General features: G+C 44.8%; 1 protein-coding gene across 1 annotated transcript in view; it reads left to right on the forward strand.

Moving 5' to 3' along the window:
* The window catches only part of LOC141905295 (protein unc-13 homolog B-like), a 77,747-nt gene that overhangs the window by 3,242 nt on the left and 59,936 nt on the right, over positions 1-14,569 (forward strand). Inside the window, 1 exon segment of the mRNA XM_074794127.1 lies at positions 4,711-4,740. Coding sequence (XP_074650228.1) covers positions 4,711-4,740 — 30 coding nt within the window.

Below are 14,569 nucleotides of genomic sequence, written 5' to 3' on the forward strand. Positions count from 1 at the left end.
CGTATTTCGTAATATTTCGTAATATTCGAAATATTTCATTTATTTGATCAGATCAATGAATGTCAAGTTAGGAGTGAGTGACACATGACTGGCAAAAGTAAACACGGTATTGAAAATGAAAATGTTGACTGAGACAGTAAGATTTAATTAAGTCTTCTCTCTAAGAGCTGCTGCTGCTGCTGCTGCAGCTGATCCTGCTGCTGCTGCTGCTGCTGCTGCTGCTGCTGCTCCTGCCGCTGATCCTATCGATGTATTTCTGTAATTAAATGATTTTAGATATTCCAGTTGATTAATGATGACTATATACATATGTATAAATCTATCTCTAGTCGTCGCGAGTAATTTTATTGAAGTCCGATAGTTCTCACGACGACGTCGCTCCCCCTCCCTCACCCCTCCCTCTCACCCCTCCCTCTCACCCATCCCTCTCATTCCTCTCCCTCGTCACTCGTCATGGCGAGTTTGACGATATTGCAGTTTTACGCGTAGAAATGACGATCATTGCTACTTAGACTGTAATGAAATCCTGTCATGAAATGCCCCCAATAAAACATGTCTCGGCGTTGGTTTCGAAGTGCTCTTCAACACCAAAATATTTCCAAGTAATTCCCACACATTTACACCGAATTAGGTTCCCGAAAGATGCCTTTTACTGGTGGCGGAAATATTGCCCTTCTTGGAATTGAAATTCCTGGCAAGGGGCGTGATAAAACACCGATTGGATATCAACTATAGCAATAAACAACTAGTCACCACACCTGACTGGTCTCAGCAGCTAAATGGGCGCCTACACTCACCAGACAAACTTACAAAGATCTGTCAGCACGACTTGTTGGTTTAGTGGTTAGCACGCAGTATTAGCAAACCGGAGTTCTCAGGATCGAATCCTGCTAGGTTCAGGGTTGACTAATTAATTTTTTTCAGCCTTCTTCAGGTCGGTTGTGCAGTTTCAGCAAATATTTTTGAAACAGTCCAGTGTTGACTGTGGTCTAATTGAATAACAAAACTTCGATTGGGATACCGCGTCGAATCGTATTCAGATTTCATTAACTGGACATTATGTTTTGCATCAGCCTCAGTTCACCAATTAGATTTTAAGACAAACCCAAACTTTGTTTACGGCACTATAAAGGACTATGAAATTCAATTGATTGAATATGATAGATTGAATATACATTTTTCAAGATTTTCTGGGGACAGAATGGCTTTTGCAATAGAGTGTTCAGAAACCGGGCATCCTTTGCCCTTTTCATAATCTTATACTGTCCCTTTTATTGGGACGAATATCACATACAATACAACCAGAACCCCAGTTTCGCAGTTCTCGTGTTTTTTCAAATCAGTTCATTTTCAATGTTTCGACCTCGGGGTCAAATCCTAATCGTGCTGGTCGAATCAGAGGTTGAAATAATGAGTGAAGAATCTGATGCATACAACCTTGAGTACATTCCCTGTAATCACGATGTGACCGTTGCCGTTGCTGCTGCTGAGACAGAGCTCTTCACAGATAGATGACAGCACAGTTTACTGATCGACCACACCGACACACAACTCCCCACACGAATATATGGTGATTTATTAAAGAAACAATTGTTAATATTCATCCCTCGAACTGCGGATATATACCCAAGAGGTCTACAAAATCAAATTAATCTTTAATCGGCTTTCAGGGATTATCAAGTTTCTTTCCGAGTTGTTGTCGTATTCAGCTCTCTCTAATACCCGGTCTGATAGGCTTTGTTGTTCGCGGGTAACTGGACACCTTCCGCATAGATCCAGGGTCCGCCGGCTTTCCACTGGATCACCATAACACTGAACACAAAGCTTTTGATCGTGTTTTGATTATTTATGTTATTTACAATATTCCGCGCATCTCTAACTTATACTACGTATATAAGCTTATGTTCAGAAGAAAATGAAAGATTCAAATGATATTAGATATCTAAAAGATGTTATATTTGTTCAGACGGAAAATAATGAGACACTTTTTAATCCCTAGAATGGGAACACATACACTAAAATTTTCAATTCTTCAAAAGTTCCGGTATTCAACCTTAAAAGTATTTCAGGAAACTGTTCTTTTTTTATAAAACCAAATAAGATCCGCAAATTTTCTGTTGTTAAAAATAGAAGGAAATGTCAACTAAATCGGTTGGACGATTTGGCAAAATCGAGGATTTAATATGAATTCGAAGTTTCATGATTCGCCTTTTGTGCAATGGCTTAAATTTCAAAATATGACTTTTATGAATGACGGCTTACTTCACTTGAACATTTGAATTCAATTGAACTCAGATTTGAAGAAGCCACACATATTTCTGTCGCGCCATTACTGTTGACTGAAGTACTCGAATTGTACGTATGAGTACTGTGTGAGATACAGTACAGGAACAGTAGTGAGTGAGCCCTGTTTGTACCAGAGTCAGTCAGGTGACGTCACACACACTGTACACCGTACTCGACACTAACATGGCGCTGATCACTGGGAGAAGCAGGATGAGATGACAGCGCGATGAATATCATCGGTTTACTCGTCAATTTCGTCTCTTAATGAAGGATTATCAACATGTATTTAAAGTGCGAGTTATACTGGATAAATGTAGCTTAAAATAAGCGATGTCGTTACTTTGTGTTTGTGGTAAGTAATGCCGAAGAGATGGAGAGGGAACGGGGAACTGTAGCACTGTGTACAGTTGGCATAAATCCAGCATCCGCAGTTCACTCACTGTCTCGTCGTGCTATGTTGTATCCACATTCAATCCCGTGTCATCTATAACTGCAGCTGTTGCTGTATGTTAGTTACTGAAGGTTATGAATATTTTTGGTTCATCATCGTGATCTTATATTAGACTTAATAGACAGTGACCAGAAACCAATGACTCCGGTACCGGGTAGCAGCACATTGTGAATACCTCAACTGTACAAACTGACTATTACTGAATGAATAGGTCATTCTAAATCTTGAGATCTTCGAAATCTCATCACCTAAGGATCCCTCTTTAAATCCTATAGGCTACTAAATAGACCTATTCAAATTAAAGTTTTAGACCTTATCGAGTGGAGCACCAGACATTGACTGTGTGGAACCCCATATTCTGAGTGTGAAGGGCTTAGTTTTGAATAGGTTATGATAAAGTATATTACTAGACTACAACTGTCTATCCCCAGATAGGCTCCCAGGGGGTTGGGGGTCTTCTTATGATATGATATGATCTATGTTGTAGATAGTAAATTTTTATGAATAAAATAATGACACTTTTCATAAATTCTGCAGGGCGAAAGTCTACAAATTCAGTCTAATATACTTGTTACTGCTTGACTGAGTAGCTTTGTTTAATTAACCTTTCACAACCTAATTAAATGTTGACTCAAACTCAACACATATGAAATTTACTATTACTGTTTACAGAAGCAGTTGATTATATTTACATCATCAATACATTTACGTATTCTATAGAAAATACTGTAGACATTTGTGTGAAAATAGAGAAACTGTGTGTAATTCATATTCTGAATTTAATTCATTCATTCATTCTATAATGTGTTCAGTATGAAAGGATCTTTCTATGAGTTTTATCTCATTTTATTTTTTTCTGAAGCACTCGATACTAACCAATACCAGTTAGAATTAAAGTGTTAAATGAATGATTATTCAGTCAGTTCAAATTTACTAACCTGAAATACAATTATATGAATTATATGTTTTTGTACTAACTAAATATGTGCTTGTCACAGAAGTTTTAGAGAACACCTGAATTCTGTTATTATGAAGGCGGGTGTTTAGCTAACAACTGTTGTCATGTGAAGATACTGTTAATTATTGCCTTCCGTTCCAAGGATTCATTTCCCTCTTGAATTCATGCTGAATATTAACAACATTTAAATGAATAGATACAATACACATTCAGGCTGTATTTGCCCAGTTTATTGTGTAAAACGGTCAAGGTTTTTTCTTTTGAAAATAACGATAAACTTGCATCATTTTCAATAAATGAAATCTAGTAAAATTTTGATAACGCTGTGAGCTATATATGAACTCCACAAGTATTTTAAACTCAATCCACTAATCGGTAAAGTCTACAATCTTCTTAATGCACCAAATATGACTTAAACGTCTTCCAAGATTTTCTAGAGCAGGATCCATTTGTGCTTCCAGTTCTTGCCATGAGGGGATTTTAAATTCATTTCATTTCATTTCATTTATTTGACAAACCTATGATAATTTATAATACAAAGACAACAGGTTATAACGTTATAACATACGTTTGTCAGGGGATTCAAAAAATCCGTTAGGATTGTCCAGTTGAATCCCCGAACAAATTTGGCCACTTCAAGATCTATCGCCCATGTACTGTCTTGAAACTAGGGGTCTCTGGACTACATAACTAACTCTTAACTTTTGTATCTTTATTATCAAGCAACTTGCTGCAGCTGTCATAGATGTGATGATCAATATGTTGATGATTCATCATCCAAATGATATATTACACTTAGTAAATTGAATTGGAAAAACAAATTGAGACTGAAAACTAGATATGACTTCAGTAATGTGACGACTTATTGAAATGATGACTTACACTTAATCAATAGAATTGGAAACAAAATTGAGGTTCAAAGATAAAGACAACATCAGTAATTATGTGATGACTTATCAGTTAAATGGTAATAAGTTTGTATTTCTAATTTTGTTAATTGTTTTATGTTTTTCAGTGAAGAAGGCCAGGTTGAGTGGAACACCAGGTATGTATGATCAATCAGAACACATTTCACGTCAGGTTTCAAACATCTTCACGATGGATTATATCTATCTGTACAGACTTACCAGAGAAAGGTTTCATATATACATAATATATAAATAAAATCAATAATCAATATCTATATATAGGTCATATATTAACGATTATTGATTAGATGATGACCACAGCATCTCGACAGTAGCGGTATCATCATCACTAGCCCCTCAGGTTTATTACTCTGTTTATTACTCGCTAGTACACACATGTGCGTAGTGCGTCTAGTATCACTGACACATCATGTTCAATATTTTATACGTTTATATAAAGGTCATCATTATAGATTTAGAATATTTGATTTATTATTAATACGACTAACGGATATAGGCTTAATTAATGAATCTTTCTTGAATGAGAATATGAGAACCTTTTCCTGTCTTTCTGTTCTTCCTTCCATTTCCTTTGGTTTGTGGTATGAGTGGTTTATGGTATGAGTGGTTTATGGTATGAGTGGTTTGTGGTATGGGTGGTTTGTGGTATGAGTGGTTTATGGTATGGGTGGTTTGTGGTATGAGTGGTGGTTTGTGGTATGAATGGTTTGTGGTATGAGTGGTGCTTTATGGTATGAGTGGTGAGTGGTTTGAGGTATGAGTAGTTTATGGTATGAGTGGTTTGTAGTATGAGTGGTATGGGTGGTTTATGGTATGAGTGGTGGTTTGTGGTATGAGTGATTTGTGGTATGAGTGGTGGTATGAGTGGTTTGTGGTATAAGTGGTTTGAGTGGTGATATGAGTGGTTTGAGTGGTGGTATGAGAGGTTTGAGTGGTGGTATGAGAGGTTTGAGTGGTGGTATGAGAGGTTTGAGTGGTGGTATGAGAGGTTTGAGTGGTGGTATGAGTGGTTTGTGGTATGAGTGGTTTGAGTGGTGGTATGAGTGGTTTGAGGGGTGGTATGAGAGGTTTGTGGTATGAGTGGTTTGAGTGGTGGTATGAGTGGTTTGAGTGGTTTGTGGTATGAGTGGTGGTATGAGAGGTTTGAGTACCGGTAGTTTAGCTATGATTACTGAATAAACAGTAATTATTTAGACATCGATGCTTTCTCTCGGTTCAAATAACGAAACCCAGTAAAAATTACTGATGCACATCGCGTCCAATAAAGCATCGAATATTCCGCAAAATAGTCTCCATTTTGATTCGTTGTTCGTAATTGAGGACATGAGGAAACCTTAGTCGCAAATCACGTCGCGGCAATTGTGACGTCATTGATGCCTCGTTGTTTGTATCCAGGGATACCATAACAATACAGAAAAAACTGATGGTTTTAAAGCGGAAATATAGATAGCTAAAACGAAACAAACTGGTTCGGTGGTTCGGTCGTTCGGTTGAATCATGTTGTAGTATCTGTCTATAACTGGTGGTGGGCGGTTTATCGATATCTGATAATCATCATTTCAACATCAATATAATATTATTGATTGAATTATCCTTAGATTCACCTGTTATTGATAAAACCATCATCTTTTACTGTCGCTCATTTCACTACAATATCCTACCTCACTTTAACTCCTTACCCCCTGTCTACCTCACTCTCACTCCTTACCCCCTGTCTACCTCACTCTCCCTCACTCTCACTCCTTACCCCCTGTCTACCTCACTCTCACTCACTCCCACTCCTTACCCCCTGTCTACCTCACTCTCACTCACTCCCACTCCTTACCCCCTGTCTACCTCACTCTCACTCACTCTCACTCCTTACCCCCTGTCTACCTCACTCTCACTCTCACTCCTTACCCCCTGTCTCCCTCACTCTCACTCACTCTCACTCCTTACCCCCTGTCTACCTCACTCTCACTCCTTACCCCCTGTCTACCTCACTCTCACTCTCACTCCTTACCCCCTGTCTACCTCACTCTCACTCACTCTCACTCCTTACCCCCTGTCTACCTCACTCTCACTCCTTACCCCCTGTCTACCTCACTCTCACTCACTCCCACTCCTTACCCCCTGTCTACCTCACTCTCACTCACTCCCACTCCTTACCCCCTGTCTACCTCACTCTCACTCACTCTCACTCCTTACCCCCTGTCTACCTCACTCTCACTCTCACTCCTTACCCCCTGTCTCCCTCACTCTCCCTCACTCTCACTCCTTACCCCCTGTCTACCTCACTCTCACTCTCACTCCTTACCCCCTGTCTACCTCACTCTCACTCACTCTCACTCCTTACCCCCTGTCTACCTCACTCTCACTCTCACTCCTTACCCCCTGTCTACCTCACTCTCACTCACTCCCACTCCTTACCCCCTGTCTACCTCACTCTCCCTCACTCTCACTCCTTACCCCCTGTCTACCTCACTCTCACTCCTAACCCCCTGTCTACCTCACTCTCCCTCACTCTCACTCCTTACCCCCTGTCTACCTCACTCTCACTCTCACTCCTTACCCCCTGTCTACCTCACTCTCACTCCTTACCCCCTGCCTACCTCACTCTCACTCCTTACCCCCTGTCTACCTCACTCTCACTCACTCTCACTCCTTACCCCCTGTCTACCTCACTCTCCCTCACTCTCACTCCTTACTCCCTGTCTACCTCACTCTCCCTCACTCTCACTCCTTACCCCCTGTCTACCTCACTCTCCCTCACTCTCACTCCTTACCCCCTGTCTACCTCACTCTCACTCACTCTCACTCCTTACCCCCTGTCTACCTCACTCTCCCTCACTCTCACTCCTTACCCCCTGTCTACCTCACTCTCACTCTCACTCCTTACCCCTGTCTACCTCACTCTCCCTCACTCTCACTCCTTACCCCCTGTCTACCTCACTCTCACTCACTCTCACTCCTTACCCCCTGTCTACCTCACTCTCCCTCACTCTCACTCCTTACCCCCTGTCTACCTCACTCTCCCTCACTCTCACTCCTTACTCCCTGTCTACCTCACTCTCACTCCTTACCCCCTGTCTACCTCACTCTCCCTCCTTACTCCCTGTCTACCTCACTCTCACTCTCACTCCTTACCCCCTGTCTACCTCACTCTCACTCCTTACCCCCTGTCTACCTCACTCTCACTCACTCTCACTCCTTACCCCCTGTCTACCTCACTCTCCCTCACTCTCACTCCTTACTCCCTGTCTACCTCACTCTCACTCCTTACCCCCTGTCTACCTCACTCTCCCTCACTCTCACTCCTTACCCCCTGTCTACCTCACTCTCCCTCACTCTCACTCCTTACCCCCTGTCTACCTCACTCTCACTCACTCTCACTCCTTACTCCCTGTCTACCTCACTCTCCCTCACTCTCACTCCTTACCCCCTGTCTACCTCACTCTCACTCCTTACCCCCTGTCTCCCTCACTCTCCCTCACTCTCACTCCTTACCCCCTGTCTACCTCACTCTCACTCACTCTCACTCCTTACCCCCTGTCTACCTCACTCTCCCTCACTCTCACTCCTTACCCCCTGTCTACCTCACTCTCCCTCACTCTCACTCCTTACCCCCTGTCTACCTCACTCTCACTCACTCTCACTCCTTACCCCCTGTCTACCTCACTCTCCCTCACTCTCACTCCTTACCCCCTGTCTACCTCACTCTCACTCACTCTCACTCCTTACCCCCTGTCTACCTCACTCTCCCTCACTCTCACTCCTTACCCCCTGTCTACCTCACTCTCCCTCACTCTCACTCCTTACCCCCTGTCTACCTCACTCTCACTCACTCTCACTCCTTACCCCCTGTCTACCTCACTCTCCCTCACTCTCACTCCTTACCCCCTGTCTACCTCACTCTCACTCACTCTCACTCCTTACCCCCTGTCTACCTCACTCTCCCTCACTCTCACTCCTTACCCCCTGTCTACCTCACTCTCACTCACTCTCACTCCTTACTCCCTGTCTACCTCACTCTCACTCACTCTCACTCCTTACCCCCTGTCTACCTCACTCTCCCTCACTCTCACTCCTTACCCCCTGTCTACCTCACTCTCCCTCACTCTCACTCCTTACCCCCTGTCTACCTCACTCTCACTCACTCTCACTCCTTACCCCCTGTCTACCTCACTCTCCCTCACTCTCACTCCTTACCCCCTGTCTACCTCACTCTCCCTCACTCTCACTCCTTACCCCCTGTCTACCTCACTCTCACTCACTCTCACTCCTTACCCCCTGTCTACCTCACTCTCACTCACTCCTTACCCCCTGTCTACCTCACTCTCCCTCACTCTCACTCCTTACCCCCTGTCTACCTCACTCTCTCTCACTCTCACTCCTTACCCCCTGTCTACCTCACTCTCACTCACTCTCACTCCTTACCCCCTGTCTACCTCACTCTCACTCACTCTCACTCCTTACCCCCTGTCTCCCTCACTCTCCCTCACTCTCACTCCTTACCCCCTGTCTACCTCACTCTCCCTCACTCTCACTCCTTACCCCCTGTCTACCTCACTCTCCCTCACTCTCACTCCTTACCCCCTGTCTACCTCACTCTCACTCACTCTCACTCCTTACCCCCTGTCTACCTCACTCTCTCTCACTCTCACTCCTTACCCCCTGTCTACCTCACTCTCACTCCTTACCCCCTGTCTACCTCACTCTCACTCACTCTCACTCCTTACCCCCTGTCTACCTCACTCTCCCTCACTCTCACTCCTTACCCCCTGTCTACCTCACTCTCCCTCACTCTCACTCCTTACTCCCTGTCTACCTCACTCTCACTCCTTACCCCCTGTCTACCTCACTCTCACTCACTCTCACTCCTTACCCCCTGTCTACCTCACTCTCCCTCACTCTCACTCCTTACCCCCTGTCTACCTCACTCTCCCTCACTCTCACTCCTTACTCCCTGTCTACCTCACTCTCACTCCTACCCCCTGTCTACCTCACTCTCACTCACTCTCATCCTTACCCCCTGTCTACCTCACTCTCCCTCACTCTCACTCCTTACCCCCTGTCTACCTCACTCTCTCTCACTCTCACTCCTTACCCCCTGTCTACCTCACTCTCACTCACTCTCACTCCTTACCCCCTGTCTACCTCACTCTCCCTCACTCTCACTCCTTACCCCCTGTCTACCTCACTCTCCCTCACTCTCACTCCTTACTCCCTGTCTACCTCACTCTCACTCCTTACCCCCTGTCTCCCTCACTCTCACTCCTTACCCCCTGTCTCCCTCACTCTCACTCCTTACCCCCTGTCTCCCTCACTCTCTACCCTACCCCGGCACGGTTTAGGAAAAGGGCACCGACAAGGATCTGACTTGCCTTCAATGTCTTCTTGTAATAGCATGTTACCTTTTTTACATAGTAATATTATGTGTTCCTATGAGCAGTTTAGTTATTTATTTATTCTGGTATCAATTCATAAAAAAAGTAGAAAGATACGCACAGGTTTACGGAATAAAGCAATTGAAATTGAATTATTCCATTCAACATAAACAATTTTCATTTTCTTGTTCATATCCCTACGCCAGCTCCACGCTGATTCCACACCGATTCCACACTTAACTCCACTCCATACTGATTCCATGGTTCCACACTGGTTCCACATCTATTCCACACCGGCTCCACACCGGCTCCACACCCGCTCTGTGAAATATGAAGTTTGAATTATACTTATTGCGGCATTGATTTTGTTACTATGGTAACATAAGTGTTCCGTAGATAGGAGTTGAGATTATTACAAAATGGAGTAACGAACTCAAAAAAAAAACCACCAGAGAATCGTGACAGTGGCCTACTGACTAACGCTGCTACTGCTGCTGCTGCTGCTGCTGCTGCTGCTGCTGTATTGGGTGTTTTCCCTTGAATTTCCCAGGGATTCAATCTAGGGTTTCACTGTGTCTATTGATTCTCCTCTCCCATTCTCTCTCTCTCTCCCATTCTCTCTCTCTCTCTCTCCCATTCTCTCTCTCTCTCTCCCTCTCTCTCTCTCTCTCTCTCTCTCTCTCTCTCTCTCTCTCTCTCTCTCTCTCTCTCTCTCTCTCTCTCTCTCTCTCTCTTCTCTCTCTCTCTCTCTCTCTCTCTCTCCCATTCTCTCTCTCTCTGTCCCTGTCTCTATTTCTTTCCCCTCTCCCTCTAGTCTATTTCAGTTTATCTGTTCCTTTATGTGAAATAAGACCTACTCGTTGCCGCTGTTTCACATTCTTATCTTAATGAGATTTGAACATCATCTCAACTTTTTTAATCGTACTTCTCTGAAAACTCTTAACACGCTCTACATACTTTATAGACTCTTACACAATTTATGCTCAGATGGTCTTTATTTTATTCGTAAAGCAGATATTTTTCCTGTTGCTGTTTGCTCTTGATGACGTTTGTGTCTCATGATTTATTTTTACCATCCTGACAGAGAGAAGGAGAGAGGGAGGAGAGAGGGAGGAGTGAGTCTGAGCATTGACTGGTGTTAATTTCCCATGTGTATCAGTAGAGATGATCAAATATAAAAATTCCTAATTATCATCAAATTTCTCATCACTCATTTCGCGTTTAGTTCGACGTTTCAAATATCATTTTGTAATTTTATCTATTTATTCATATAATCATCTATTATCATTATGTATTTGAAATGTACCTTAAGCTAAAATGATCGTGTTGATTTAATTACTAACTGTGGAATACCCCTAGCCTACACCACAACCAGCATCCTCCCAGCCTACACCACAACCAGCATCCTACCAGCCTACACCACAACCAGCATCCTCCCAGCCTACACCACAACCAGCATCCTCCTAGCCTACACCACAACTAGCATCCTCCCAGCCTACACCACAACCAGCATCCTACCAGCCTACACCACAACCAGCATCCTCCCAGCCTACACCACAACCAGCATCCTCCTAGCCTACACCACAACTAGCATCCTCCCAGCCTACACCACAACCAGCATCCTCCCAGCCCTACACCACAACCAGCATCCTCCCAGCCTACACCACAACCAGCATCCTACCAGCCTACACCACAACCAGCATCCTCCTAGCCTACACCACAACCAGCATCCTCCCAGCCTACACCACAACCAGCATCCTACCAGCCTACACCACAACCAGCATCCTCCCAGCCTACACCACAACCAGCATCCTCCTAGCCTACACCACAACTAGAATCCTCCCAGCCTACACCACAACCAGCATCCTCCCAGCCTACACCACAACCAGCATCCTCCCAGCCTACACCACAACCAGCATCCTCCCAGCCTACACCACAACCAGCATCCTCCTAGCCTACACCACAACTAGCATCCTCCCAGCCTACACCACAACCAGCATCCTCCCAGCCTACACCCTCCAGGATCTGCACCAGACAACTGACCACTGCTCCCTACTGGGATGGACAACTGACCATTGCTTTCTACTGGGATGGACAACTGACCATTGCTCCCTACAGTGATGGACAAGTGACCAATGCTCCCTACAGCACTGGGCAAGTTACCACTGCTTCCTACAGTGACGGACAAGTTACCAATGCTCCCTACAGCACTGGGCAAGTTACCACTGCTCCCTACAGCACTGGGCAAGTTACCACTGCTTCTTACAGCACTGGGCAAGTTACCACTGCTCCCTACAGCACTGGACAAGTGACCACTGCTCCCTACAGTGATGGATAAGTGACCAATGCTCCCTACAGCACTGGACAAGTGACCACTGCTCCCTACAGTGATGGACAAGTGACCACTGCTCCCTACAGTGACGGATAAGTGACCAATGCTCCCTACAGCACTGGACAAGTGACCACTGCTCCCTAGTGGGATGGACAACTGACCACTGCTGCCTACAATGACTAGACTTAACTGAACATCCTCCCCAACCTCTGGACAACCTTGAATTCAACATTCATTTGAAAAATGAACTAGTTTCCATTGAGAGATAGGCAGAGACTGAGTGAGAGAGTAATCTCGAATATCTGATGTATCGTTAATGTTTAATGCAACTGGAACTAGGATTGGCTTCTCTTATCAGTTCATTGAGTAAAAACACTGCACTAGCAGCAGCAGCAGCAGCAGCAGCAGCAGCATGCAACTTGCCAATCATTCAAATCAAATCTTTGCATACCACATATGCAGAAACTTGCAGGAGTCACTGTACGTACAGACACCCGCGGAGACATAGACATAGGAAACTCACAGAAACACTCGGTGTAGTGTGCAATATTGTGCAACGTTGTGAACTGAGTTTTCATAACAAACTCTGATAACATTCATCATCATTGCAGCGAACAACATGTCTGATACCAGCAGTTACCATGGTAACAGTCAATAACCCATTTATTACGATTGTATATTGATTTCTTAAAAGCAGCCTCGTAGACTGGTCCTGCAGTCCGTCCGAGCAGCACGGGCCAAGTGAGTGGGTCCCGCTGTCCATCCGAGCAGCACGGGCCAAGTGAGTGGGTCCCGCTGTCCGTCCGAGCAGCACAGGGCCAGTGAGTGGGTCCCGCTGTCCATCCGAGCAGCACGGGGCCAGTGAGACAGTCCTGTATCCAGCACAGTGGCAGGGAAAGTAGACCAGGCCCCACCCCTTGAGTAGTTAGTACCCTGTGTTGAGTGCGGACCAAGCTCTTGAGTAGTCAGTAGCCCGTGAGTAGTCCACGACCTAGCCCTAGGAGAGATTGTTGTGTTATCAGTAGTTAATCCTGTGAGATCATAAATATATATCTAGTTGAAAGGTTCTATTTGACCTCAAGTTTCCAGGTGCTCATCTATAAATATAGTGCATACCTTAGTTAGATTTTTACTTAATTCTGTTATTGTTTATATGGAATCTGTTGAGTTTGAATCTGTCAAACTCTCATATTCCCTTTCTGTTCTAAAGTTCAAGTTCAAGTCGAGATGTTTATGTGAAATGTAAGAATGGAGAGATTAATACACCGACTGTCTGCTGGGCGTACCTCTCATCACCATCGGTAACCGTTGTAATCCCTAAATCCCCGACCAGGAAGCAATTAATTAACCTTTAATAATTTCGAATTTTCGTCACTGATTTCTTGATTTTCAATAATTCCAGTGATTGTAATTTAAAACTTAAATGTGAGTGAGACAGTTGCTGTGGAAGAGGATCAGTCAGTACTGGAGACAGACTTCATGTTGAAGTTCTCAAACCCCATCCCCTCTGCTAAAGCATCCATGTTGTAAGTACTAAACCCCATCCCTTACTGCTCAAGACAGGCTTCATGTATAAGTATAAACTACAATCCCTTACTGCTGGGAGCAGATTTGATGTTTTAAGTACTGAGCCCAATCCCCTACTGCTCAGCCAAGATGCTAAATCAAGCAAAGCTAATTTTAAAATGATTTACCAATTCAGAGTGGAGAATAAAGGAAACATTTTGTTTCGATTACTAAGTAATCATTCCCCTAGTCCCTTCCCGCCCACTCCTCTCTCTGTCTTCTCCCCCTGCCCCCACTCTCTCTCCCTTCCCCTGCGCACTCTCTCCTTCCCCACCTCTCCCCCTCTGTCCACTCTCCCTTCCACCACTTCCCCCTTCGCCCCACTTCTCTCTTCCTTCCCCTCCGCCCCACTCTCTCTCCCTCCCCTCTCTGCCACTCTCTCCTTCCACCTCTCTCCCTCCCGCCCACTCTCTCCTTCCACCTCTCCCCTCCACCCACTCTCTCCTCCACCACTTCCCCCTCCAGCCCCACTCTTCCTTCCACCACTCTGCCCCTCCGCCCCACTCTTCCTCCACCTCTCCCCCTCTGTCCCACTCACTCTCCTTCCACCACTTCCCCCTCCGCCCCACTCTCTCCTTCCACCTACCCCCTCCGCCCCACTCTCTCCTTCCACCTCTCCCCCCTCCGCCCCACTCTCTCCTTCCACCTCTCTCCCTCTGCGCCCCATCTCTTCCTTCCACC

Source organism: Tubulanus polymorphus, chromosome 5 (genome assembly GCF_964204645.1).
Source record: "Tubulanus polymorphus chromosome 5, tnTubPoly1.2, whole genome shotgun sequence".
In the NCBI taxonomy this organism is placed as follows: domain Eukaryota; kingdom Metazoa; phylum Nemertea; class Palaeonemertea; order Tubulaniformes; family Tubulanidae; genus Tubulanus; species Tubulanus polymorphus.